At 57.9% G+C, this 27,543-nt stretch overlaps 2 protein-coding genes across 2 annotated transcripts; both read left to right on the top strand.

Moving 5' to 3' along the window:
- Positions 1-6: 6 nt before the first annotated feature.
- Positions 7-15,383, top strand: LOC133338960 (uncharacterized). The gene is made up of 4 exons (XM_061547087.1): positions 7-103; positions 4,718-6,457; positions 7,008-7,894; positions 15,265-15,383. The coding sequence occupies exons 2-4, from the start codon at positions 5,307-5,309 to the stop codon at positions 15,381-15,383; spliced, it is 2,157 nt and encodes a 718-aa protein (XP_061403071.1). The 5' UTR covers positions 7-103; positions 4,718-5,306.
- On the top strand, positions 15,379-27,543 carry LOC133362995 (uncharacterized). The gene is made up of 3 exons (XM_061581986.1): positions 15,379-16,423; positions 18,539-20,141; positions 24,849-27,543. Exons 2-3 carry the CDS (start codon positions 18,568-18,570, stop codon positions 25,939-25,941), a joined length of 2,667 nt encoding a protein of 888 aa, XP_061437970.1. The 5' UTR covers positions 15,379-16,423; positions 18,539-18,567; the 3' UTR covers positions 25,942-27,543.

The raw sequence follows: 27,543 nt of genomic DNA, 5'->3' as shown, positions 1-27,543 counted from the left end.
CCCTCCCCACGATCTCCCAGCAATGGCGGCAGCCGCCGCTCCTCTTTGTGTCTCCCGAGCGCAACGTGGACACGGGGCTTGGTGGAGCAGCAGCTGAGTGGTGGTGAGTGGTGGTGAGTGGTGGTGGAGGTGAGTGGTGGTGGTGGTGGTGGTGAGTGGTGGTGGTGGTGAGTGGTGGTGGTGGTGAGTGGTGGTGGTGAGTGGTGGAGGTGAGTGGTGGTGGTGGTGAGTGGTGGTGGTGAGTGGTGGTGGTGAGTGGTGGTGGTGGTCTGTGATGATGCATCAGAGAAAACAGCTTTCTTGATTTTCATTCTCACCACCACCACTCACCACCCCCCCCCCCCACCACTACTCACCCCCACCACCACTCACCACCACCACTCACCACTCACCACCACCACTCCCCACCACCACTCACCACCACCACCACTCACCACCACTCACCACCACTCACCACCACCACCACTCACCACCACTTACCACCACCACTCACCACCACCACCACTCACCACCAGTCACCACCACCACTCACCACCACCACTCACCACCACCACCACTCACCACCACTTACCACCACCACTCACCACCCCCCCCCCCTCACCACTACTCACCACCACCACTCACCCCCACCACCACTCACCACCACCACTCACCACCCACCACCCCCCACCACCACCACCACTCACCACCACCACTCACCACTCACCACCACCACTCACCACCACCACTCACCACCCCCCCCCCCACCACTACTCACCCCCACCACCACTCACCACCACCACTCACCACCCACCACCCCCCCACCACCACCACCACTCACCACCACCACTCACCACTCACCACCACCACCACTCACCACCACCACTCACCACCACCACCACTCACCACCACTCACCACCACCACCACTCACCACCACTCACCACCACTCACCACTCACCACCACCACCACCACTCACCACCACCACTCACCACCACCACCACTCACCACCACTTACCACCACCACTCACCACCACCACCACTCACCACCCCCCCCCACCACCACTACTCACCACCACCACTCACCCCCACCACCACTCACCACCACCACTCACCACCACCACTCACCACCCACCACCCCCCCACCACCACCACCACTCACCACCACCACCACCACTCACCACCACTCACCACCACCACTCACCCCCACCACCACTCACCACCACCACTCACCACTCACCACCACCACTCACCACCACCACCACTCACCACCACTTACCACCACCACTCACCACCACCACTCACCACCACTCACCACCCACCCCCCCACCACTACTCACCACCACCACTCACCACCACCACTCACCACCACCACTCACCACCCACCACCCCCCCACCACCACTCACCACCACCACTCACCACCACCACTCACCACCACTTACCACCACTTACCACCACCACTCACCCCCACCACCACTCACCACCACCACCACTCACCACCACTTACCACCACCACTCACCACCACCACTCACCACCACCACCACTCACCACCACCACCACCACTCACCACCACCACTCACCACCACCACCACTCACCACCACTCACCACCACCACCACCACTCACCACCACTTACCACCACCACTCACCACCACCACCACTCACCACCACCACCACTCACCACCACTCACCACCACCACTCACCACCACCACTCACCACCACTCACCACCACCACTCACCACCACCACTCACCCACCACCACTCACCACCACCACTCACCACTACCACCACCACTCACCACCACCACTACCACCACCACTCACCACCACCACTCACCACCACCACTCACCACCACCACCACCACTCACCACCACCACTCACCACCACTACCACCACACACTCACCACACTACCACCACCACTCACCACCACCACCACTCACCACCCACCACTCACACCACTCACCACACCACCACTCACCACCACTTACCACCACCACTCACCACCACCACCACTCACCACCACTCACCACCACCACCACTCACCACCACTCACCACTCACCACCACCACCACTCACCACCACTCACCACCACCACTCACCCCCACCACCACTCACCACCACCACTCACCACCACCACCACTCACCACCACCACTCACCACCACTTACCACCACCACTCACCCCCACCACCACTTACCACCACCACTCACCACCACCACCACTCACCACCACTCACCACCACCACCACTCACCACCACTTACCACCACCACTTACCACCACCACTCACCACCACCACCCCCCCCACCACCACTCACCCCCACCACCACTCACCCCCACCACTACTCACCACCATCACCACTCACTCACCACTACTCACCACCACTCACCACCACTCACCACCACCACTCACCACCACCACCTCGCGTGGCTCACACAGTAACAGATTCACTGCAATGAGGTTCCACGTTGGTGTTTTATCACCAGGGCTCGTGTTTTATCACCAGGGAGGGTAAAACAAAACGTAATTCTTAGATTATCTTAAGTAGCGGCCGTGATTGGGCTGGCCTCGTCCCCCCCCTAGGTCCACTCGGCCTCAAATGAGTAAACTTGCTGGTGCTGTGATGGTGTCCTGTGGTAGCAGCAGTGCCGGATGATCCCAGTAGCACAAGTAGCTACTACATATGTAGCTACTACTACACATGTGTAGTAGTAGTAGCTACTACTACACACGTGTAGTGTAGTAGTAGCTACTACACTACACACGTGTAGTGTAGTAGTAGCTACTACACTACACACGTGTAGCAGCTGCTACTACACATGTGTAGTAGCTACTACTACACGTGCAGCTACTACTACATGTGTAGCAGCTACTACTACATGTGTAGCAGCTACTACTACATGTGTAGCAGCTACTACTACATGTGCAGCAGCTACTACTACATGTGCAGCAGCTACTACTACACGTGCAGCAGCTACTACTACACGTGCAGCAGCTACTACTACACGTGCAGCAGCTACTACTACACGTGCAGCAGCTACTACTACACGTGCAGCAGCTACTACTACACGTGCAGCAGCTACTACTACACGTGCAGCAGCTACTACTACACGTGCAGCAGCTACTACTACACGTGCAGCAGCTACTACTACACGTGCAGCAGCTACTACTACACGTGCAGCAGCTACTACTACACGTGCAGCAGCTACTACTACACGTGCAGCAGCTACTACTACACGTGCAGCAGCTACTACTACACGTGCAGCAGCTACTACTACACGTGCAGCAGCTACTACTACACGTGCAGCAGCTACTACTACACGTGCAGCAGCTACTACTACACGTGCAGCAGCTACTACTACACGTGCAGCAGCTACTACTACACGTGCAGCAGCTACTACTACACGTGCAGCAGCTACTACTACACGTGCAGCAGCTACTACTACACGTGCAGCAGCTACTACTACACGTGCAGCAGCTACTACTACACGTGCAGCAGCTACTACTACACGTGCAGCAGCTACTACTACACGTGCAGCAGCTACTACTACACGTGCAGCAGCTACTACTACACGTGCAGCAGCTACTACTACACGTGCAGCAGCTACTACTACACGTGCAGCAGCTACTACTACACGTGCAGCAGCTACTACTACACGTGCAGCAGCTACTACTACACGTGCAGCAGCTACTACTACACGTGCAGCAGCTACTACTACACGTGCAGCAGCTACTACTACACGTGCAGCAGCTACTACTACACGTGCAGCAGCTACTACTACACGTGTAGCAGCTACTACTACACGTGCAGCAGCTACTACTACACGTGCAGCAGCTACTACTACACGTGCAGCAGCTACTACTACACGTGCAGCAGCTACTACTACACGTGCAGCAGCTACTACTACACGTGCAGCAGCTACTACTACACGTGCAGCAGCTACTACTACACGTGCAGCAGCTACTACTACACGTGCAGCAGCTACTACTACACGTGCAGCAGCTACTACTACACGTGCAGCAGCTACTACTACACGTGCAGCAGCTACTACTACACGTGCAGCAGCTTCTACTACACGTGCAGCAGCTACTATTACACGTGCAGCAGCTACTACTACACGTGCAGCAGCTACTACTACACGTGCAGCAGCTACTACTACACGTGCAGCAGCTACTACTACACGTGCAGCAGCTACTACTACACGTGCAGCAGCTACTACTACACGTGTAGCAGCTACTACTACACGTGTAGCAGCTACTACTACACGTGTAGCAGCTACTACTACACGTGTAGCAGCTACTACTACACGTGTAGCAGCTACTACTACACGTGTAGCAGCTACTACTACACGTGTAGCAGCTACTACTACACGTGTAGCAGCTACTACTACACGTGTAGCAGCTACTACTACACGTGTAGCAGCTACTACTACACGTGTAGCAGCTACTGCTACACGTGTAGCAGCTACTGCTACACGTGTAGCAGCTACTGCTACACGTGTAGCAGCTACTACTACACGTGTAGCAGCTACTGCTACACGTGTAGCAGCTACTGCTACACGTGTAGCAGCTACTGCTACACGTGTAGCAGCTACTGCTACACGTGTAGCAGCTACTACTACACGTGTAGCAGCTACTACTACATGTGTAGCAGCTACTAGCCTTCATAGGCGCTGACTAACAGCACTTGCCCTAACGGGCTTTTGTCTCCCCGTGTCTCTCCGTGTCTCCCCCCCAGTGTCTCCCCGTGTCTCTCCGTGTCTCCCCCGTGTCACCCTGTGTCTTCCCGTATCTCCCGTGTCTCCCCGTAGTACCCCGCGTCTCTCAGTGTCTCCGCCGTGTCTCCCCGTGTCTCCCCCGTGTCTCCCTGTGTCCCCGTGTCTCCCCGTGTCCCCGTGTTTCCCCCGTGTCTCCCCGTGTCTCCCCGTGTCTCCCCCGTGTCTCCCCGTGTCTCCCCCGTGTCTCCCCGTGTCTCCCCGTGTCTCCCCCGTGTCTCCCCGTAGTACCCTGTGTCTCCCCCGTGTCTCCCCGTATCTCCCGTGTCTCCCAGTGTCTCTCCGTGTCCCCCCGTGTCTCCCCCGTGTCTCCCCCTCGTGTCTCCCCGTGTCTCACTGTCTCCCCGTGTCCCCCCGTGTCTCCCCGTGTCTCCCCCGTGTCTCCCCGTGTCTCCCCCGTGTCTCCCCGTGTCTCCCCCGTGTCTCCCCGTGTCCCCCCGTGTCTCCCCGTGTCCCCCCGTGTCTCCCCGTGTCTCCCCGTGTCTCCCCGTGTCTCCGCCGTTTCCCCGTGTCCCCGTCTCTTCCCGTAGTACCCCCCCCCCCCCCCCAGCCATGTCGCCCAAGAAGAAGTCGTCGACTCACCGCAAGAAGAAATCCGGCACCGCCACCACCGCCGCCGTGAGCAATCGGGACGGGTTCCCCTCGGCTGACGACGCTGGCGACGACTTTGTGTCCGTGCCGGGGCTGCGCCACCGCGTGCCGCGCCGGCTGCTGGCGGCGCACGTGCCGCTGGAGCGCGTGGCGGTGGCGGCGCCGGCCGTGGCGCCGTCGGATTCATCATCGGAGTCGTCGTCGGATTCGTCGTCGTCCGATTCGTCGTCGTTCGGCAGATCCCTCTCGTCCAGCGCCGACCGCTGCACCGGCGGCTCCGACGCCAACCGCCGAGCCGGGGCAGGCGCCGGTGGCTCCGCCGGCCTCCGAGCCGGCGGCGTCGGCGGCCCCGGCGCCGACCGCCGCGCCTCCGCCGTCGTGGGCGGCGCGGCGGCGGCGGCGGTCAGCCCGCCGCCCTGCGGCCCGCCGGAGGCCGAGGGCCTGCACACGGTGCGGGTGCGGCGGGCGCCGGACGCGGCGCTGCAGGCCACGGTGGCCGTGCCCTTCCGCTACTCGAGCTACGACGGCGCCCTGGACGTGAACGCGCGACTCATCCGCGCCTTCGGGGCCTTCCCCTACCCGACGCGCGAGCGCGCCGTGCGCCTGGCGCGCCGCACCGGCGCCGCCGTGTCCGGCGTGCGGGCCTGGTTCGAGGCCCAGCGCCTCAAGCACGGCATCAGCTGGACCCCCGAGGAGGTGCTGGAGGCCCGGCTGCGGCTGCGTGCCGACGACGACGACGACGACGACGACGACGCCGACGACGACGCCGGAGGCGGTGAGGCGGAGCCGGAGGCGCCGGGCGGCTCCGGCGCGGGTCTTGGTGCGGCGGCGGCGATCGGCGGCGTCGCCAGAACCGCCGCCGGCGCCGCCGCGGCCGCCGGCGCCGCGGCCGGCGCCTTGAGCTACGACTGCAAGCAGAAGATCCTGTGGGAGAGCTACAGGCGCTCGGCCTACGTGGACGCGACCGAGTGCCAGCGGCTGTCGCAGGAGACGGGGCTGCTACCGCAGGCGGTGCGCAGGTGGTTCAAGAAGAAGCGGGCGACCAGCGGCGGCGCCTGGCAACAGCTGCCCCGGAGCAAGCGGCAGCCGTGGCATCGGAACGTCAGCGGGAGGCAAGGACCCACGCCGTGTCGGAGACACTGAGAGTCTGGGTTCAATCCCTGGGTCTGCGTGGAGATCCGGAGTGTTCTCTGTGGATCTCTATGTATTTCTGTGTATCTCTATGGGTCTTTGTGTGTCTGTGTATCTCTTTGGGTCTCTGTGGGTCTCTATGGGTCTCTGTGTGTCTCTATGGGTCTCTGTGAGTCTGTATCTCTATGGGTCTCTATGGGTCTCTGTGTGTCTCTATGGGTCTCTGTGAGTCTGTATCTCTATGGGTCTCTATGGGTCTCTGTGTATCTCTGTGTCTCTGTGTGTCTATCTCTATGGGTCTCTGTGTATCTCTGTGTCTCTGTGTGTCTATCTCTATGGGTCTCTGTGTATCTCTGTGCGTCTCTCCCCCACCACCGCCTCTGCTCACGCCATCTCCCACCGCCGTCGGCCCCCACCCCCGGCCCTCCCACCTCCCCTCGGCGCTCGCTCGGAACGCCGGTGCCGGCGCCGGTGCCGGCAAACCGAGCAACGTTTCTAACTTGCCGTGTCCCCGTTCGTCGCCCCCCGCAGGTTCATCCGATCCGAGGAGGCCGGGACCCTCCCGGCAAACGGCGATCGGAGCGGAGCGGCCGAGTCTTCGGCGCCGGCTTTGCCGCCGCCGCCGGCGCCGCACGCCGGCAAGCAGTGGTCGTGGACGCGGCAGGCGTCGGCACGCACGATGTGGCAACGGGAGCTGCTGCAGGTGAACTACGAGGCGAACCCGTACCCCTCGGAGGAGACCATCGCCTGCCTGGCCAGCGAGGTCGGACTCAAGCCGCACCAGGTCAAGAAGTACTTCTCCAACCGCCGCTACACCGTCAAGCTCGCCAGGGAGTCCGTCGGCAGCGGTAACGCCGGCGGTGGCGGCGGTGGTAGTTTTGGTGGTCGTCGCGGCGGCGGCGGCGGCGGTAACGCCGGTGGTGGCGGCTACGCCACTACCGTGGGTTACGCTGATGGTGGCGGTAACGCCGGTGGTGGCGGCGGTAGTTTTGGTGGCCGTCGCAGCAGCGGCGGTAACGCCGGCGGTGGCGGTTACGCCGGCGGTGGTGGTGGTTACGCTGCAACCGTGGATCACGCCGGCACCGTGAGTCACTCCGGCGGCGGCGGCGGCGGCGGCGGTAATGTCGGCGGTGGCGGCGGTGGCGACGGTAACGCCGGCACCGGCGACGCCTGCCGGGCACGCCGCACTCGCCGCACCAAGAAATACATCGGCGGCAAGAAGACGTACGAGCAGCTGGCGATCCTGAACCGGGCGTTTGACGAGTCGCGGTCGCCCTCGCCGGCGCTGTACGCCAGCCTGGCGCAGGAGACGCGCCTGGCCGTGTCCACGGTGCGAAACTTTTTCAACAAGAAGCGCTACAAGCTGCTGCACGCCAAGAGCCAGACGCGGCGCCGCTACGGCTGGTGGGTGGGGGGCGGCGGGGGGGCGGCGGCGGGGGGGGGAGGGGGGCAGCCGGCGGCGGTGGACGGGGAACTCGGCGGTGGCGCCGCGGTTGCCGGGGGCGACGGCGGCGACGGTGACGACGGTGACGGCGGCGGGGCGGTGACGGGGGCGGTGTGGTCGCCCGCTGGTACGAGGCGAGCGACCAGGACGGAGTGCTCGTTATGGACATGGGGAGTGGCGGCGGCCGATGAAGGAGAGGGGGGGCAAAATGGGGGGAGGGAGGGGGGGGTTGCGTGCGGGTTGCGTTGCGGTTCCGGGTTGCGTGCGGATTGCGTGCGGGTTGCGTTGTCGTTGCGTGCGGGTTGCATTCCAATAAATGGGCAGTAAATTTTACCGCTCGTGACCTCCTCCTCCTGCACCTAGCCTGGCACGGCAGTCAACCCACGGCACCTGCTGGGTCTGTCACGTGACCTGCACCTAGCCTGGCACAGCAGTTAACCCACGGCACCTGCTGGGTCTGTCATGTGACCTCCTCCTGCACCTAGCCTGGCACAGCACTTAACCTATGGCACCTGCTGGGTCTGCCCCGTGACCTCCTCCTGCACCTAGCCTGGCACAGCAGTCAACCCACGGCACCTGCTGGGTCTGTCACGTGACCTGCACCTAGCCTGGCACAGCAGTCAACCCACGGCACCTGCTGGGTCTGTCACGTGACCTCCTGCTGCACCTAGCCTGGCACAGCAGGCAACCCACGGCACCTGCTGGGTCTGTCCTGTGACCTCCTCCTCCTGCACCTAGCCTGGCACAAGTGCCGCGGTGACGTCACCGCCACCAACGGCTGTTGCGAGCAAGGCGGTTGGAGCCGCCTTTGGGGTGTGACGTGACGTCAGACGCGCCGTGCTGCGTGACGTCAAACTTCTGGTTTGCAGGCATGCCGTGACGTCACTGCCTGCACCGCACAGGGTGATGCCGTGACGTCATCGCGACGGAAAGGATGATCAATAATAAATGACGTCACGCACCTACGGGGGGGGTGAGAAATGTGACGTCACATCAAAATGCGCAACTTTAAATAAACTTAGGCAACACGTTCTACTTAATTAAATAGACTCTTTGATAAACGTTTTCTCCTACAACATCAGAGTGCAGCGCCACATTAAATGCGCACTACAATGACAACAGTTTAAAGCGATTTGAAGAATGTTTTATTTGGGGGGGGGGGCAGAGCTTTGTGACGTCATATTTGAGGGGGGGGGGCTGACTTTTTGTGACGTCATGTGACGAAGGGGGGGGGGGTCAAAAATCGTACAAAATCGCGTGACGTCATTTATGGACGGCCCCTAAGGGTCGACGCCTCTTTGCCCCACGATGTTTTCCAGGCCGAGGGAGTTTCCCCCTCTCCCCCAGGACCTATCTGAAATGGTCGGCCAATCTGGCAAACCTGTTCCTGGGGGTCGGAGATTGGATCACCGTTTTTTCCCCTAATGATGGTAATAGGTGTGGCGCTGCAGGTTACTTTTTTGATGGAGTTAAATAGTGATTTGTGATCGCGGGCCACTGAGGCAGACTCCATCTCCTCAGCGACCCGCGACCACCACCCATCCTTGCAGCGCCTCACGGCTCTCCGAACTTCCGAGCGAAGGCTGCGGTAAACCTCCTCATTCTTTGACGTGGGATGCTGTAGACGATGAGATTGGGCCTGTCGCTTTTCTCAGCCAGCTTGAACACCTCCTCTGTCAGCCAGGGTCTCTGGGGAGGTCTGGACCGCGTACCCAAAGCAGCCATTGCAGCTGCATGAGTCACAGTCCTAAACCTCGCCCATTTACCCTCGACATCAGGAGGAGTGGGGGACGATGCCAACCCCAGCTGCAAGCGATGATGATATTCTCGCTTGCAACTTTCATCAGCTAGCTGAGACCAGGCCACTTTTGGTTGGAATGGGATCCTGGGTGTACACCCACCACCGGAGTGGAATAATGGCAGGCGCATCTTACAGATGACAAGCTGATGGTCAGTGGCCAGATCAGCTCCACGGTAGGTCCTGGTGTCAAGGACATGGGCCCGCATCAGCTGTTCCGTCACTATGTAGTCCAACAGATGTTCTTGCTTGGACCCGGCATGCATCCATGATGTTGTGTGGATGCGCCGATGCCGGAACAGCGTGTTGGTAATTACAAGCCCATGGGGTGCACAGAAGTCTAGCAGCCTCCTATCGTTGTTATTGAGCTGATCTGGCCCATGCCTTCCAATCACTCCAGCCCAGGTGCCAGCATCCCAAGGGGCCACTTTGGCTCGCACCTGTGACAGGAGGTCATTGAAGGCATCTGACTCATCGGCCTTGCCTGTATCCCCGCACTGATGTTTGTCTTCGGTGGGGGTAAAGGTAACCACCACTACCACTCCTCGCCTCTAGTTGATGGGAAGGCGAGCCCAAAGTAGCCTGGGGCTTACAGCTTCCCACACCTCACCGCCACGCTCCCACGCCCACTTCATTGTTTTGTTCATAAGAGCCATTCACCGTTGTTTGGCAGTTTCCTACCCCCAGTGGAGGATTTTATTTTTCATGGTGGCAGGAGCCAGAGCCAGGCCACCGGACCTCCTGACTACCACAGAGATCCAGGCGGTACCGTTCCAGCTCCCGACAGAGGAGTGGCAGCCTCTCCTCTGCAGTGCGTCTTCCAGCATTCCACGTGGCCACTCACTGTGGCTTTTTTCCATTTCCTGAGGAACCCTGACGGTAAGGATTCAGTCTCCTGGCTCCGCAAAATGGGTTTTGGCTAGGAGATGTTATCGACGCCTGTCCCCCCGGGGCCTCTGGTACAAGCTTAGCTAGATATTTTTTCCATGCTTTTGTAGTAATCAATGGAAGGTGGAGGGGTTACCAGGCCCTCGCACCCATCCAGAGCCCCCACTTGGCCGCTTTGGTGGTACATAGGCACAGGTATTCAAACTATCACAGCTCGATCCATGCTCGATCCATGCTCGAACACACAGACACGGGTATTCAAATCATCATTGACATGCTTGATCCATGTGTAATGAGAGAGCACACTGACATACGGTGGCTGCTTAGGCATTTTCTTAGGTTTTTTCGGTAAAGTCACGTAGGTAAAACATTTAAATTAATAAAAGTTTCGATTGCAACACAAGCATTCGTCATCAGGAAGAAAAAAAGAGGCTCTAGTTTTGTTGTTTTTTGTTATTTTCTTTTAACCTATCTACGGGATCCATATTCTTAGGTTTTTTTTTCGGTAAAGTCACGTAGGTAGAAAATTTAAATTTATAAAAGTAAAATAAAAAATAAAATAAAAATCACGACGTTTCGGAGGCAACACAAGCCTCCGTCTTCAGGTGGAACCGTCACAGCACGACAGCTGTATCAAGTGAGAGAAATTCCAAGAAAACAGTCCTTGTAAATATACTGGTTGAGGGTGGGAGGAGCCAAGGTAGGCCCTGCATATTATAATTGTGAGGTTCGGTGCGGCTGAAGCACGCTGTTAGGAATGAGTCTTTGTTGTGTAGACTGGTTGAAAAGAGTTGTTAAGGTGAGGCTGATGTAAAGGTGCGTGTAAATGGGACTGAGCCTTTTGTTATGTAGAGGCATTGCCGCATCGGTCATCGCCAATCAGGGCTACGGGTTCGATCTGGGCCAAAGTTCATGGGCGGAGCTCAGGGGTAAATGCGGGAACCATCGAGTAGGGTACGGTCGGGTACGTGTACGGGTACCCGTTTGCGACCCTGGTGCGGCCGGGTACGGGTACGGGTAGGCCGTGAGTCACTGGTGAGTCACTGTCACTCATTTCGGGTAGGGTACGGGTACGGGTAGGGAACGGGTACCCGTATCTGACCGGGTACGGGTAGGGTACGGGTACGGCCTGGTACGGGTAGGCCGTGAGTCACTGGTGAGTAACCGTTTGTCACTCATTTCGGGTAGGGTACGGGTAGGGAACGGATACCCGTACCCGGCCGGGTACGGGTACCCATTTGCGACCCTGGTGCGGCCGGGTATGGGTAAAGAATCAAAACCCGTTTGCGACCTCTGGTCCGGACTGCATCTCCGCCATCTCGTCAGCCACCGACCACGTGGCAGCCGCGGACGAAGTTCTCCCGGTTTCCGGTGCCCCGTCGACCGGCGGTGCGCGGGGAGGCGAGGGAAGCCGCGCGGAAACGGAGGAGCGGAGAGCGCGTGCATGCGGCGAGAGAGCGAGAGAGATGGTGACCATCTAAAGAGAGTGCGGAGCCAAAGCAGCCGTAACTAATAAAGAAGAAAGGAGGCGAATCTCGACGTGTCGTGGAAGTGGTTTATTAAACAAAAATATCGGCAAGCTTGATCCGTGTGTAGTGAGTCCAACTGAGTCGCAGACGTGCCTTTTAGATGTTCTTGGTTCTTTCGGTAAAGTCACGTAGAAGGGAAATAATAAAATAATTAAAATAAAACATAATAAAAAAATTCTCACAACGTTTCGGTCACAACGCAAGCAGCCGTCCTCAGGTGAAGAACAGGGCTGTCGGAAAGACAGCGTCTGAATGAACACCGCTAAGCTTGGCAGCGTATTTTTAAGCTGGGTTAGAGGAGGAAGGGCGCCTTGACAAAGTAATTTACATATCAACAGAGGAATTTAGTATATTGTTGAGAAATGCAGATATGGGATTAGTCACTACTTGTGGAATGTGTAGGTGGTGGGGGGTCTCAAAGTCATATTATGCTAGTGTATTATGTAGGATTAGCAGTGATAAAGCGAGGGGAATTTTAGTAGTAAAGAGCTGCAGCAGCCAAAAAAAGTTCCTTTTAGAGGCAACACATTTATAGAAATATGTTAACACGAAGGGGTAACTGCCCCATCACCAGATACAGCCGAGGGTGGTGAGCACCCAGCTAAGTACCCTATACAGAGGGGTCGGGTCCCTACTCGGGTCCGCGACCACGTGGTTGCCTTGTAGACGTGGAGTTTCCAGCTTCCAGCTTGTAGACGTAGACCTTCCAGCTTGTAGACGTGGAGCTTCCAGCTTGTAGACGTGGAGCTTCCAGCTTGTAGACGTGGAGCTTCCAGCTGGTAGACGTAGACCCTCCAGCTTGTAGACGTAGAGCTTCCAGCTTGTAGACGTGGACCTTCCAGCTTGTAGACGTAGACCTTCCAGCTTGTAGACGTAGACCCTCCAGCTTGTAGACGTGGAGCTTCCAGCTTGTAGACGTAGAGCTTCCAGCTTGTAGACGTAAAACTTCCAGCTTGTAGACGTGGAGCTTCCAGCGTGTAGACGTAGAGCTTCCAGCTTGTAGACGTAGAGCTTCCAGCTTGTAGACGTGGAGCTTCCAGCTTGTAGATGTGGAGCTTCCAGCTTGTAGACGTAGAGCTTCAGCTCATGGACGTGGAGCTTCAGCTTGTAGAAAGCAGCGACCCCGGCCCCTCTCAGGGACCCACCTTATATCCCCCTACGGTCAAGGCTGGCTCCGCCCTTGGCCCCACCCCCCTTCCGGAGCTTTCTAGCTCCCTCTCGATCCCTCTGGAGAGCTCTCCCTGGACATGTGATCACCTCCTAGCACCCCCCCCCACCCCCACCTGGGGGCCTCTCTGTGGACACTCCGGATCACGAGTCTACGGGGTCAACCAGAGTGCCACGGCCCGAGGCAACCCTGTCCCTGGACGCTCTCCCACTCTCCCCTGTGGGAGCCCACAGCGCACGCCGTGCGTGGTGCCCGCGCTATCCCAGCGGTCACCAAGCCCCGCTAGGGCTGGTACTATACCCGCCCACGGGGTGTCCGCGATGACGGTGCATCGCATGCCCTGGCCCTCTCAGTGACATCCTCGACGTCACTACAACAACAACAACAACCGCCATTCGCCACTAAGTGGCGGTGACGTCACCACGACGCTTGTGCCAGGCCATGTGCACCTTGAGGCCACGTGTAGTGTCGAACGCCCGCTGGCAGGAGGTCACGGGGCAGACCCAGCAGGTGCCACGGGTCGACTGACCGAGATGACCGAGATGACTGGCTGATGCACCACCTGTGCCCCCTACTGTACCAACTTGCTGTGCTTTAGCCACCCGGCGCTCCGCTCGTTGTTGTGAGCGTCGCTCCTCCACCCTCCGTTGTTGTTGGAGGGCGACTGCCTCCAACTGCCCAGTAGCGTCCCTCACGAGCCTCCTCCACAGAGGCCGACCCCTACTCTGCCGGCACCAGTCATCGGCAAGTCCACTCAGCTCCACGTCCTCCTGCACCACATCACTCCATCTCCTCCCCAGCCCGCGCCGCGCCCGCCTAGCCCCCTCGATCCGGCCAAACAAAAGCTGTTTAGGCATGCGGTGGCTGGGCATGCGGGCTACATGACCCAGCCAACGCAGCCTTGCCTGCCGGAGGAGCTCACCGACGGGACCCTGCCCAGATCCTTCAAGGACTTGTGAGCTCCTCACACAATCCAGCCTGGCCAAACCGTCACTTCGTGAGCACTACGTACGCTCAAACACATACACACAGGGATTCAAAATATCATAGACACGCTCGATCCATGCTGGGACTTGAAGGGTGTACAGCCGGTGCATCTACCAATCATCGGAGCCAACCCACGGCGCCTGCTGGGGCTGTCAGCAGCGAGCCTTTGACGCTTCACGCGGCCTCAACGTGCACCTGGCCTGGCACAGGCGCCATGGTGACATCACCGTCACTTCGCGAGCACTGAGCTCGTGACGCGGCTATTGGCTAATTTGTGGAGGGGATGAGAGGGGGGGGGATCGGGGGGAGGGGGTAGTTGTGGGGGAAGTTATCTCAGTCAGTGGACCCGTGGCACCTGCTGGGTCTGCCCCGCGGCCTCCTGCCGGCGGGCGTTCGACACTTCACGTGGCCTCAACGTGCACCTAGCCTGGCACGAGCGCCGTGGTGACGTCACAGACACTTAGTGGCAAATGGCGGTTGTGTAGAGGGGGGGGGAGGGAGTACTTGCGTGGCGCTGCACACGGCCCTACTCTTTATCGCCCCTCCCCCCCTCCACTCTAGACCCCGCCCCCGGTCAGCTACCGGCCAATCAGCAGAGGGTATTGGGGATTAGAGGGGGGGGGGGCGTTGTCCAGTGGTGCTGCACACGGCCCTACTCTCCCCCCCTTGCCCCTCCCCCCTGGACTCTAGACCCCGCCCCCCACTCAGCCACCGACCAATGAGAAGAGGGGATTGAGGGGGTGGGGAGGGGGTGTTGTGTGGGACATGGGGACATCGCTGCGAGGCGCTGCACACGGCCCTACTCTCCCTGGCCCCTCCCACTCTACTCCAGGCTCCGCCTCCTTGCTCAGCCATCCACCAATGAGAAGAGGGATATTGGGGGTGGGAGGGGGGGAGTGTGGGGGAGGGGCGCTTATAGCCCCGAGGCGCTGCACACGGCCCTACTCCCTCTCGCCCCTCCCACTCTACAACAGGCTCCGCCCCCCAGCTCAGCCACCGACCAATGAGCGAGCGCGAGAGGCGTGGCCTCGGGAATTTTGGCGGGAGTGGAGGGGCAGGGGTCACGGCCAGTTTCCGTTTCCGGGGTCACTAGGCCCAGGCCTGAGGCCTTTCTGACGGGCTGCTGCCATCTTAAGAACAAAGATTTTTTTCTACTTTTAAAATTCTAATTAACTTTTCCCTTTTTTACCGTAAAAATTTTCACCTCAGGTTTATTTATTGTTGGTGTTTTTATTGTATTTATTAAGCTGTTGTTGTAGTCGCTGCTATTATCGTTACCATCACTACTACCACGCGCGCGTCTAACATCCACACGACAACCACCACCATCACCACCACCATCATCATCACCACCACCATCACCACCCTCACCACCACCCTCACCACCACCTTCCTCATCACCACCACCCTCACCACCACCTCACCACCCACACTACCACCCACACTACCACCCTCACCACCTTCCTCACCACCACCACCCTCACCATCACCACCATCACCCTCACCACCACCATCACCATCGACACCACCCTCACCACCACCCTCCTCACCACCACCACCCTCACCACCCACACTACCTTCCTCACCACCACCACCCTCACCACCCACACTACCTTCCTCACCACCACCACCCTCACCACCACCTTCCTCACCATCACCACCACCATCGACACCACCCTCACCACCACCACCATCACCACCTCCCTCACCACCTTCCTCACCATCACCACCACCACCCTCACCACCACCACCCTCACCACTCTCACCACCACCCTCACCACCTCCACCACCCACACTACCACTCTCACCACCACCCTCACCACCACCCACACCACCACCACCCACACCACCCTCACCACCACCCTCACTACCTCCACCACACTCACCACCACCCTCACCACCATCACCTCCCACACCACCCTCACAACAACCCTCACCACCACCCTCACCACCTCCCTCACCACCTCCCTCACCACCACCTTCACCACCACCTTCACCACCACCCTCACCACCCACACCACCACCCTCACCACCACCCTCACCACCACCCTCACCACCCTCACCACCCACACTACCACCCTCACCACCTCGCCACCACTCACGTCGCTGATGGTGAAGAACAACAATCGAATGGTGAGTAGTCTTTTAGGTCTCTGTGTGAGTCTATGGGTCTTTGTGTGAGTAGTCTGGGTCTCTGTGTGAGTTTATGGGTCTCTGTGTGAGTAGTCTGTGGGTCTCTATGTGAGTCTATGAGTCTCTGTGTGAGTCTACGGGTCTCTGTGTGAGTCTATGGGTCTCTGTGAGTAGTCTGTGGGTCTCTGTGAGTCTATGGGTCTCTGTGGTGAGGAGTCTGTGGGTCTCTGTGTGAGTCTATGGCTCTTTGTGTGAGTAGTTTGTGGGTCTCTATGTGAGTCTATGGGTCTCTGGTGAGTAGTCTGTTGGTCTCTATATGAGTCTATGAGTCTCTGTGTGAGTAGTCTGTGGGTCTCTATGTGAGTCTATGGGTCTCTGTGTGAGTAGTCTGTGGGTCTCTGTTAGTCTATGGGTCTCTGTGGTGAGTAGTCTGTGGGTCTCTGTGTGAGTCTATGAGTCTCTGTGTGAGTCTGTGGGTCTCTATGTGAGTCTATGGGTCTCTGTGTGAGTATTCTGTGGGTCTCTATGTGAGTCTATGAGTCTCTGTGGTGAGTAGTCTGTGGGTCTCTGCCATGTGATAAGTGTTGAGTATAAGAATAGGTTTTACCACATATACTGGTGGTGAACATGCAGAAACATGTTTCTGTTGGGTGTTTTAACATCTTAACACGGCTGTTTCATGGCCGTAAAGGGTAAAACATACCCTTACATTTTGATACTGAGTTTATGACGCTCTGTGTGAGTCTATGGGTCTCAGTGTGAGTCTATGTGTCTATGTGTGAGTCTATGGGTCTCAGTGTGAGTCTATGTGTGAGTCTATGGGTCTCTGTGTGAGTCTATGGGTCTCTGTGTGAGTCTATGTGTATGTGTGAGTAGTCTGTGGGTCTCTATGTGAGTCTATGGGTCTCTGTGTGAGTCTGTGTGTGTTGACCTTCTTTCGCAACCACCTCAAGCCAGCCATGCAGATCCGTGATATGGAGTGAGGAGGATGGTGGCGGTGGTGGCGGCAGTGTTGTTTGGTTATCTGATCCGGTCCAGAGCAGTCAACATCGCCACCGGGGAGACAAAGGCCACTCCACCCCCCCTCCCCTCGTGTGCCGTTTCGGCCTTCATAGGGTGCTACTGACTCGCAACACTTGCCCCAAATGTCGGCAGTTGCAGAGAATGCTTGCCAACAAAGGAGACTCGATTGATTTTGATAATGTTGAAGTGTTGTGTAAAACTAATGATTTACTCGCCTTTTGCCCGTCCAAGTAAATTTGAAACTTGTAAGCGAAAATCAGACCAGGACGTGATATTAATCGCATCAATTTGTGTGCAATGTGTAAGGGAGCGTTGACACAGACCTATTTCATGTCAAGGTTATAATCCCTTGTTCATTTCGACGTCCTTTTTACTTCGATGTCTCAACAGCGTCACGGAGATCGCGTGACGTGAGGGCTTCTGCCTTTGTAGTGAGGGTTGTGAGTTGACGCAGAGGAGGGGGGAGGAGGTGCCTCGCCCCCCCCCATGTGGAGTGACGTCACGGCTTATAATGATTATTAATGAGGGGGACTGGTCGATGTGGAGTGACGTCGCGAGCGTTGCACACAGACATTCTTGGCTTATGGTAATAATAATGGGGGGGGGAGGGTGTCCATTTGGAGGACGTCACCTGCTCATGAATATTAATGAGGGGGGGGGCTGGTCAACGTGGAGTGACGTCGCGAGCTTCAAGGCCAGAGATTTCCTGGGTGATTGTCGTCGGTATTACCGGCGAACATTAATTCGAGAATCCATTGAAACTGAGAGAAGTGAGCTCGTGGGGCAGGTTCACGTCATGCTCCGGTGTGGGGTGATCTGTCTCTCGGGGGGGGTGGGGGGGGCACTCATCCCCCCGGGAGAGATCCACCACCACCACCACCACCACCCCCCTCTGGGAGTGTAGGCCACCGCAAGAGCAGCAGTCTCTCTCGATGCTTTAGTTGAACCACAGCGACAGTCATGGCGCATGCCAGCGTCACCCGGTGCATGAAGTTCCCCGTAGTGTACAAGTTGCCCCCGCAGGTGAGCGCGTGGGGGAAGCCTCGCCTGGTGGGGGCGGGCGCTGAAACTCGGCCGCGTTGTGCGCCGCAGGTTGACGTCGCGGTCGGATCCGGGCGCCAATGAGGACCAACCGCAAGAGCTCCAGGAGGACCATCAACGAGTTTTGCTACCAGCGGAGGAAGATCTGCATGAAGAAATCATGGCCGCACCCCGCGGAGGCGACGCCGGCGGAGCGGGAGCCCGTGACCGGCGGGTTTCTGCACGTGCGGCTGGAGCGCGTGCCGGTGCTGGAGCGCGCCGCCAGCGCCGGTGCCCTCTCGCCCGAGAGCTTCCGCACGTTTGTGACCGAGGAGGGCTGGCGCTGCGACGAAGGACTGTCGCGGGAGCCGGCGTCGGTGACCCCCCGCCGCTCGTTTCGGCAGGCGGGGGGCCAGGCGCCGGAGAGAATCTTGGACGACCCCGAGGAGCTGTGCCGCAGCTGGCTGCCGAAGGCCGCCGCGTCCGAGAAAGACTTCGCGTCCCCGGCAGCCGCGAGGCCGCCGCCGAGGGCGGACGCCGCGCCGAGGGCGACCCCTCTGGACGCGGGTCGACGGCCCCGGCCGGCGCAGGAGGCCCTCTCCGTCGGCGAGAGAGGCGGCGCCGTGCCGCCGACCTCGGCCAAGGTCGGCGCTCGTGGCCAGGGCGGCGGCGGCGGCAATGCCGACGGGCGCGGCGCTAAAGCGGCGGCGGCCCCGATCCCAGCGGTCGCTCCTCCTGCGCAGGCCGTCCTCGCCCCGCCCCCGGTCCGAGCGGAGGCGGAGAACCCCTTCACCGTGAAGGTGCGGCAAGCGCCTGACCCGGCGCTGCAGGAGAGCGTGGCGGTGCCGTTCCGCTACTCGACCTACGACCCCATGCTGGACGTCAACCCGCGGCTGATGCGGGCGTTCGACGCCTTCCCGTACCCGACGCGGGACCGCGCCCTGCGCCTGGCGAGGCGCGTCCGCGTCACCGCGGAGAACTTGCAGGCCTGGTTCGAGGCCCAGCGTCTCAAGCACGGCATCAGCTGGACCCCGGACGAGGTGCTGGAGGCCCGGCTGCGGCTGCGCAGCAGCGACACCGTCGACAGCGACGACGACGGGGTGGAGGCGGAAGAGGGCGGCTCGGGGTGGCCCAGCGGCTTCAGCGCGGGCGCGAGGACCGCGGCGCCGCCGCCGCCGCCGGCGACGACGACGAGAGGCAACAACGGCAGAAGCAACGCCGGCGGTCACGGCCAACACGAAGACGGCGTTCAGGGCGGTCACGCGAGACCTTGGCGGCACGCGGAGCCGACTGCGAGGCACGCGTCCGGGGTGGCCAACGGCGACAGCAGCAGCGACAGCAGCGGGGACGTCTTGTGCACGTCAACGCACGACCAGGTGCCGGAGCGCGGCGAGGTGCTGGAGCCTGGCGAGATTGTGGATCTGAGCGAGGTGGTGCAGCGTGGCGACGTGCCGGAGACGCAGGACACCTCGCTGCCCACGCACATCCACATGGCGCTGTGGGCCAGCTTCCACGAGTCGCCCTTCCCATCGGCCGACAAGCAGGAGCGCCTGTGCTCGGAGACGGGGCTGACGCTCAAGACGGTGCAGCAGTGGTTCGAGATCTGGCGGTCGGCGGGCCGTCTGCCGACGACGAGCACGCAGGGAGCCAGCGGAGCGTTCACGTCGAACTGGAAGTGAGTCACCCCCTCACCCCCCCCCCCCCCTTCGTGTGTGAGGTTTGATGCAGTTACGTGAGTGAGTGAGTGTCATCGTCCGGCAAAACAACTCCCTACCGCCTCGGTTGTGCTGGACGGTAACGCTGCAGTTAGCAATTGCCGGCTGGGGGCGGGGGGGGGGGGGCAATTTCAATTGGCTATTCCACCTCGTGGCGTTTGTAGCCACCGCAGCGACCAAGAGGGGGCTTTGGACGGGTGCGGGGGGCTGGTAACCCCTCCACCTTACATTGAATTACCACTAAACTACGTGGAAACAATCTAACTAAGCTTTGTACACGAAGCCATCCAGATATACAAACGCAGATGTAACTTCAACCGTGATGATGGATACAAACTGAGTAATCGTTTGAAAGATGTTATTAACCGTGTAAAAAAGATTTAACTACACATATTTGTACCATCTTATTTGACAGGCTCTATTCTACTTTATGGAGTGTTGACATCCCCAGCGTTTAACAGAACTGCCCTTTTTTGTATTTGGATTGTCAGCCAACACCGGTTACAACAAAAAGTGCACCTATTGTTCTCTTTTAGCCCCGCGCACCCCCCCCCCCCCAACACGTTCCATTCATTGGCTACCACATTCAGATAAGGCCCCCCCCCCCTTAACTTGTATTTAAGAGCTTGGAATCTCTGCCTCACTTGATACAGTAAATTTAGCTATTACGGTCCCACCTGATGACGGAGACTTGTGTTGCCTCCGAAACGTCGTGATTTATTATTTTATTTCTATCATATTATTTTTATTTTTACCTACGTGACTTTACCGACAAAACCTAAGAGTATGAATCCTTGCAGTCACAAAAGCTTCAAATCTAGAAAGATGTAGATGCCACTGGTTCGTCACGTTCTGTAGATGTGGATACCACTGATTCTTCACGTTCTGTAGATGTAGATGCCACTGGTTCTTCACGTTCTGTAGATGTAGATGCCACTGATTTTTCACGTTCTGTAGATGTAGATGCCACTGGTTCTTCACGTTCTGTAGATGTAGATGCCACTGGTTCTTCACGTTCTGTAGATGTAGATGCCACTGGTTCTTCACGTTCTGCAGATGTAGATGCCACTGGTTCTTCACGTTCTGTAGATGTAGATGCCACTGGTTCTTCACGTTCTGTAGATGTAGATACCACTGGTTCTTCACGTTCTGTAGATGTAGATGCCACTGGTTCTTCACGTTCTGTAGATGTAGATGCCACTGGTTCTTCACGTTCTGTAGATGTAGATACCACTGGTTCTTCACGTTCTGTAGATGTAGATGCCACTGGTTCTTCACGTTCTGTAGATGTAGATGCCACTGGTTCTTCACGTTCTGTAGATGTAGATGCCACTGGTTGTTCACGTTCTGTAGATGTAGATGCCACTGGTTCTTCATGTTCTGTAGATGCCACTGGTTCTTCATGTTCTGCAGCTCTAGATGCCACTGGTTCTTCACATTCTGCAGATGGCAAAGCCAGGGGTTCCTCCAGAAATGTCAAAAAGCACTATGAGTGGCTACGTGGAATGTTCAAACTCTTGTTGTGGTGGAGAGGCTGCCGCTCCTCTGTCAGGAGCTAGACCGTTACCGCCTGGATCTCTGTTGAATACAGGAGGTGTTTGGTGGACCCGTTTTAGCTCCAGCCATCTTGAGTGGTGGTGGGCAATAGGGCTGAACGATTTGGGGAAAGTCTCTAATTGCGATTTTCTGACAGATATTGCGATTTGATTTGCGATAAAACGTTTTAAAGGCAAGCTGCAGTTCAATATTCGCTGTGTAATGGATTTTAAACATGTGATGGAGCATTACCACGTGATACCATCAAAATATGAACTGCTCTAGATATTCTAGTGCAAGGATGAGAACTTAAACAATATGAATTGCTTCCAACGTGTATTTATTAAAATGTTTTAATTGAAATAGAACAATTTAAAGCTTTCGTGACTGCAGGGATTCATCTTCTTGGTTCTTTCGGTAAAGTCACGTGGAAATAATAAAATAATAAAAATAAAACATAATAAAATAATTCTCACGACGCCTCGGCCACAACGCAAGCAGCCGTCCTCCGGTGGAGAACAGGTCTTTACCGAAAGAACCAAGAAGATGAAATAGAACAATCAAACATAGTACAATTCTCAAGTTAAATAAATGAATAAAGACGCGCAGAAAACCGCAGCCTTTGCGATTTGCTAATCGAATTGTTTCAAATTGCGATTTCGATTTGAAATTGATGAATCGTTCAGCCCGAGTAGACAGCTCTGCACTCGAGGTAGGAAACTCCCAAACATCAGTGAGTGGGACAGTTGAACTAGAATGAAGGTGTGGGAGCTTAGCGGTAAGGTGTGGGAAGCTGTAAGTCCCAGGCTTGATCTGGGCTCTCCTCCCCATCAACAATAGGTGAGGAATGGTGGTGGTGGTTGCTTACGCCCTCACCGAAGATGAACATCAGTGGAGGGATGCAGACTACAACTCCCTGTCCTAGGTGCTAGCTAAAGTGGCCCCTCGGATTCATACTTTTTGGTTGTTTTGTAAAATTACTGTATCAATTGTAAAATTACTGTATCAATTGTAAAATTACTGTATCAATTGTAAAATTACTATCATTTGTAAAATTACTGTATCAATTGATACATTAATTTTTCTGTGACGGTTTCACCTGAAGACGGAAGCTTGTGTTGCCTCCGAAACGTCGTGATTTAATTTATTTTAATTTTTCACCTACGTGGTGACTTTACCGAAAAAACCAAAGAGTAAGAATCCTTGCAGTCACGAAAACTTCAAATCTGGCCCCTCGGAATAGTCATCCTATTGTGGTGACTAACACGTGAGTGGGTCATGATGCTGACACCTGGGCTAGAATGATCGCTAGCCATTGGGTAGATCGGCTCAATAACAACGGTAGGAGGCTGATAGGTTTTTGTGCTGCTCATTATCAACGCACTGTTCTGACATCAGTGCATCCACAACATCATGGATGCACGCCGAGTCCAAGCAAGAATACACTACATAGTGATGGAACAGCGGATGCGGGCCCATGTCCTTTTACACCAGGACCTACCGTGGAGCTAATCTGCCCACTGACCATCGACTTGTCATCTGTAAGATGTGCCTGCCATTCTTCCACTCCGGTGGTGGGTGTACACCCAGGACCCCATTCCAACCTAAGGTGGCCTGGTCTCTGTTTGCTGATGAAAGTTGCAAGCGAAAATTTCATCATCACTTGCAGCTGGGGTTGGCATCGTCCTCCCCTCTCCCCTTGATGTCGAGGGTAAATGGGCGACGTTCAGGACTGTGCCTCATGCAGCTGCAATGGCTGCTTTGGGTACACGGTCCAGACCTCCCCAGAGACCCTGGCTGACAGAGGAGGTGTTCAAGCTGGCTGAGAAAAAGCGACAGGCCCACTCTCATCGTCTACAGCATCCCACATCAGAGAATGAGGAGGTTTACCGCAGCATTCGCTCGGAGGTTCGGAGAGCCGTGCGGCGCTGCAAGGATGGGTGGTGGTCGCGGGTTGCTGAAGAAATGGAATCTGCCTCAGTAACCCGCGATCACAAATCACTTCTTAACTCCATCAAAAAAAGTAACTTGCAGCGCCACACCTATCACCATCATTAGGGGAAAGAAAGATGATCTGTCTCCAACCCCCAGGAACAGGTTTTCAGATTTGCTGAGCATTTCTGTGAGGTCTTGGGGGGAGGGGAAATGCCTCGGCCCAGAAAACATCGTGAGGCAAAGTGGGGGGGGGGGGGGGGGGGGGTGACCCTGCTGAGGCTGAGGCAGAGGTCGCAACTGGGTACCCGATACCCGTACCCTATCCGATACCCGGCTACCCGTACCGGCTGGGTACGGGTGCCCGTTTGCGACCCTGGTGCGGCCGGGTACGGGTAGGCCGTGAGTCACTGGTGAGTCACCGTTTGTCGCTCATTTCCCAACGCCTTGTCTCTTCTCACAATTCAAGTTCCTAGAATCAACCCACCCGCGTCTGCAACATGGTTTCATCCCAGAGGTTGCAATCGGGTACCTGATACCCGTACCCTACCCGATACCCGGCTACCCGTACCCGGCCGGCCAGGTACGGGTAGCCGGGTATCGGTAGGGTACGAGTACCCGTTTGCGACCCTGGTGCGGCCGGGTACGGGTAAGGAATCAAAACCCGTTTGCGACCTCTGGACTGAGATGCCTCAAATATTAGAAGTGACTGGCTGAAGTGCCACACGTTCAGGAAGTAGGGAAGGTGATGAGACCAGATGATCCAGTCTGTGACCCATGTGAGACTAGGCTCTAAGGAAAGCTGTCTCGGGTGTGGACCAATCAACCTCAAGGACAGTGCATACAGTATCAGAGTTGTGTTATGTTTGCATTATGATTGCAGGTATTGTGGTCTATGCAAACAAGACTCCTCGTAAAAAAGGTGTCAGTTTTGTTGCCAGATAAAAGGGTTAAAAAACAATTATCATCTTCACACCCCTTGTTGTAGTGCCAGAAAGGGTAAAACCCATTCTTATTTTGACGTACTTTGACACCGACGTACACGCACGGACTCCGTCGGAAACGGGAACCGGAGGGTGGGACAAACGTCACGAGGTGAGCACGGACTCGGTTGGAAAGGGGCGAAAGGGTCGAGCGTTGTCGCCCACACGGAAACACAACGCCCCGGTAATCAGCGGTGCCCACGCTGCCGTTCGCAGGCCCAACTGGAGCAGCGAGAACAGCGCCGGGCTGACCGGCGTGCGGGCGGAGCAGGCGGCGCCGGCCACCATCGACATCGAACTCGGCGCCAGTGACGTGGGTGAGGACTCGGACAGCGACGACGACGACGGGGGGCGGGTGGCGGAGGAGGAGGGGGAGAGGAGGGGCACGCGGGAGCGGGCGGGCTACGCCAGCGACGCCAGCGACGCCAGCGACCCCAGCTACAGGCCGGGCAACGGCAGGAAAGCGCCGGCGGCGGCGGCGGCGGCGGCGGCACCGGCGCAGAAGCAGTTGACGCCGCCGGGTCACGTGCCGTGCGAGCGCGACATCCTGCGGGTGAAATTCGAGGAGAACCCGTGGCCCACGGAAGATGTCGTCGCCCTGCTGTCGAACGTGCTCCGGATGACGCCCCTGCAGGTGCGCAAGTCCTTCTCCTACCGCCGGCAGCAGCAGCGCAAGAAGTTGATGTTGGCCGAGCGGCAGCAGCAGCAGCAGGAGGAGGAGGAGGCGGGGGGGGGCGGCGGCCGGGACAAGCGGCCGACGCGCAACGCCAGGCGCCGCCCGCCGGCGTCGACGTCGCCCGGAACCTCCAGGGGTCACTCGCCCGCTCAGGCCTCGGAGGGGCGCAAGCGCAGCCCGGCGCCGCCAGGCGACGTCGCCGCGGCGATCGCGCGCGCCCTGCCGCTCATCTCGCTCAACGAGGCCTTCCTCATGGAGCGGTCGCCCTCGGACGCGACGCTGCGGCGCCTCGTGGAGCAGACGGGCCTGGCCCCGCAGGACGTCGCCGACTTCTTCGAGCGCAAGCGCCGGCGCAGCAACGGCGCCGCTGGGGGGCCCGTGGCAGCAGGCGGCCCTCTCGCGCCGGCGGCGGCGGTGCAGGACGTCGCGCCCGAGTCGGTAAGACGTCCCGGCCACGCTTTGATTAAATTCTCGGACGAGGGGGCGGCCGTCGATGCCGGCGCCGGCGGTGGCGCCGGCACCAACGGCGCCAGGGAGGGGAGGGGCATCATGGTCGTCATCGGCAGCGTCGGCTGCGGCATCGGTGGGATCGTGAAGAGGATGGGCGGCGACGACGGCGGCGGCGAGCACTGAACCAAACGGCTTTGCCGGTCCCCGCGCCGGCGCACGGCGGCGGTGGTGGTGGCGCAGGCGGCGTGGGCGGCGCGATGGCGGCACCCCTTGGCGGCTGTGCCGGTGGCGGTGCGTTAGCTGGCGCTGCCGGCGGTGAGAAGACTCCTGTGGCCCGCGACATGCCCACAACAGTTCCCCGGTACCAGCGGACAATGGCACCACTATACCTCCTCCACCTCCTCCACCTCCTCCATCTCCTCCAGCTCACTCCTCGCCAAGTTGGCGGAGCAAGGGACACGTGGCCGGACTGTCGGCAAGTCGGCGTTGGCACCGGTGCCACGGCACTGACCGTCGCCTGCCCAGCGGTTGATGCCTTGCCGGCGATGCGCCCTTGAATTTTTTGGAAGCTTCAACAACAACATTGTTGTGGTCATGGTCCGTTGGTGCAGGCAGGTAGCCCCCCCCCCCCCACCCTTATTAGATTGGTGGTGGTCCGTGGTGATCGTGGTGGCGGTGGTGGTGGTCGTGGTGGCTGCGTTGGTGGTGGTGTTCGTGGTGGTGGTCTCCACCGCTACGTTTTCTTATTCTTTATTTCCACTGAACTCTCTTTCGTCTTGCGGTGCCGACACGGCTCCAGCGGTGCTCCACGGCCTTCCCCATCACCCCTCTTACTTGAGCCCCATCCCTCCCTCCCTCCACTCCTTCCCGTCCCCTCCTTCTATAGGCCTTGCGGTCACTTCATTCCGGAATCCTTGCACTCGTTCAATCCTTTCACTCATTCCTGAATCCTTGCACTCATTCCTCAATCCTTGCACTCGGAACGGAACAACGACAACACGATTATTTGCAGAGGTGCGACGTCACAGAGACGCCAACACCAAATTTGTGGCGTCCGCTACCGCAGGTCCGTCATGGTGGGGGGGGGGGGGGGGAGCCCTTGGCGAGTGAATTGCCCGCTCCTACAACCGGCACAAAGCCAGGTGAGGGGAGGGGGCAGCGTGGAGAGGGAGGGAGGAGAGGGGCAGATTCCCCAGGGGGAGGTGGTGGTTACAGGCCGGGGAAGTTTTGGTGGTTGTTGTTGGCGAGGGAGAGGTGAGATTTGTCTGCAGGAGAATAAATTGGAGTGGGCATTTGTTCACTGTCTTGTACATACACCCCGTGCGCCGTTTGTTTTCTTGTGAAGGCAGTTCTCGGCTCACGGACGCACCGCCACTCTCTTGTCGAGTTCTCTGCTTTTCGTGTCTCGGAAGCGTGAGAGTGGTGAATGTGTCGGGTGGTCATAAGAAAAGCTCCACTATTACGATGGAAACTAAAGTGGACGTGATAAAGCGTTGTGAAACGGTGGCAGCTACAAATGTAGAACGTGAAGAACCAGTGGCATCTACATCTACAGAACGTGAAAAACCAGTGGCATCTACATCTACAGAACGTGAAGAACCAGTGGCATCTACAGAACGTGAAGAACCAGTGGCATCTACATCTACAGAACGTGAAGAAACAGTGGCATCTACAGATGGTGAAGAACCAGTGGCATCTACATCTGCAGAACGTGAAGAACCAGTGGCATCTACATCTACAGAACGTGAAGAACCAGTGGCATCTACATCTACAGAACGTGAAGAA

The sequence above is a fragment of the Lethenteron reissneri genome, unplaced genomic scaffold (genome assembly GCF_015708825.2).
Source record: "Lethenteron reissneri isolate LAM-NWPU_2019-01 unplaced genomic scaffold, ASM1570882v1 scaffold_1639, whole genome shotgun sequence".
Classification (NCBI taxonomy): domain Eukaryota; kingdom Metazoa; phylum Chordata; class Hyperoartia; order Petromyzontiformes; family Petromyzontidae; genus Lethenteron; species Lethenteron reissneri.
The sequence above is the reverse complement of the archived record's forward strand: the minus strand, read 5'-3'. Positions and strand labels throughout refer to the sequence as shown.

Excerpts from the sequence above, each read along its gene's own strand:
- LOC133338960 (XM_061547087.1), top strand. The coding sequence starts at position 5,307 with ATGTCGCCCAAGAAGAAGTCGTCGACTCACCGCAAGAAGAAATCCGGC. Across the intron at positions 6,458-7,007 it reads CATCGGAACGTCAGCGGGAG|GTTCATCCGATCCGAGGAGG; the intron begins GCAAGGACCCAC and ends CGCCCCCCGCAG. Across the intron at positions 7,895-15,264 it reads CGGCTGGTGGGTGGGGGGCG|GCTCCGCCCCCCAGCTCAGC; the intron begins GCGGGGGGGCGG and ends ACTCTACAACAG.
- LOC133362995 (XM_061581986.1), top strand. The coding sequence starts at position 18,568 with ATGAGGACCAACCGCAAGAGCTCCAGGAGGACCATCAACGAGTTTTGC. Across the intron at positions 20,142-24,848 it reads GCGTTCACGTCGAACTGGAA|GCCCAACTGGAGCAGCGAGA; the intron begins GTGAGTCACCCC and ends TGCCGTTCGCAG.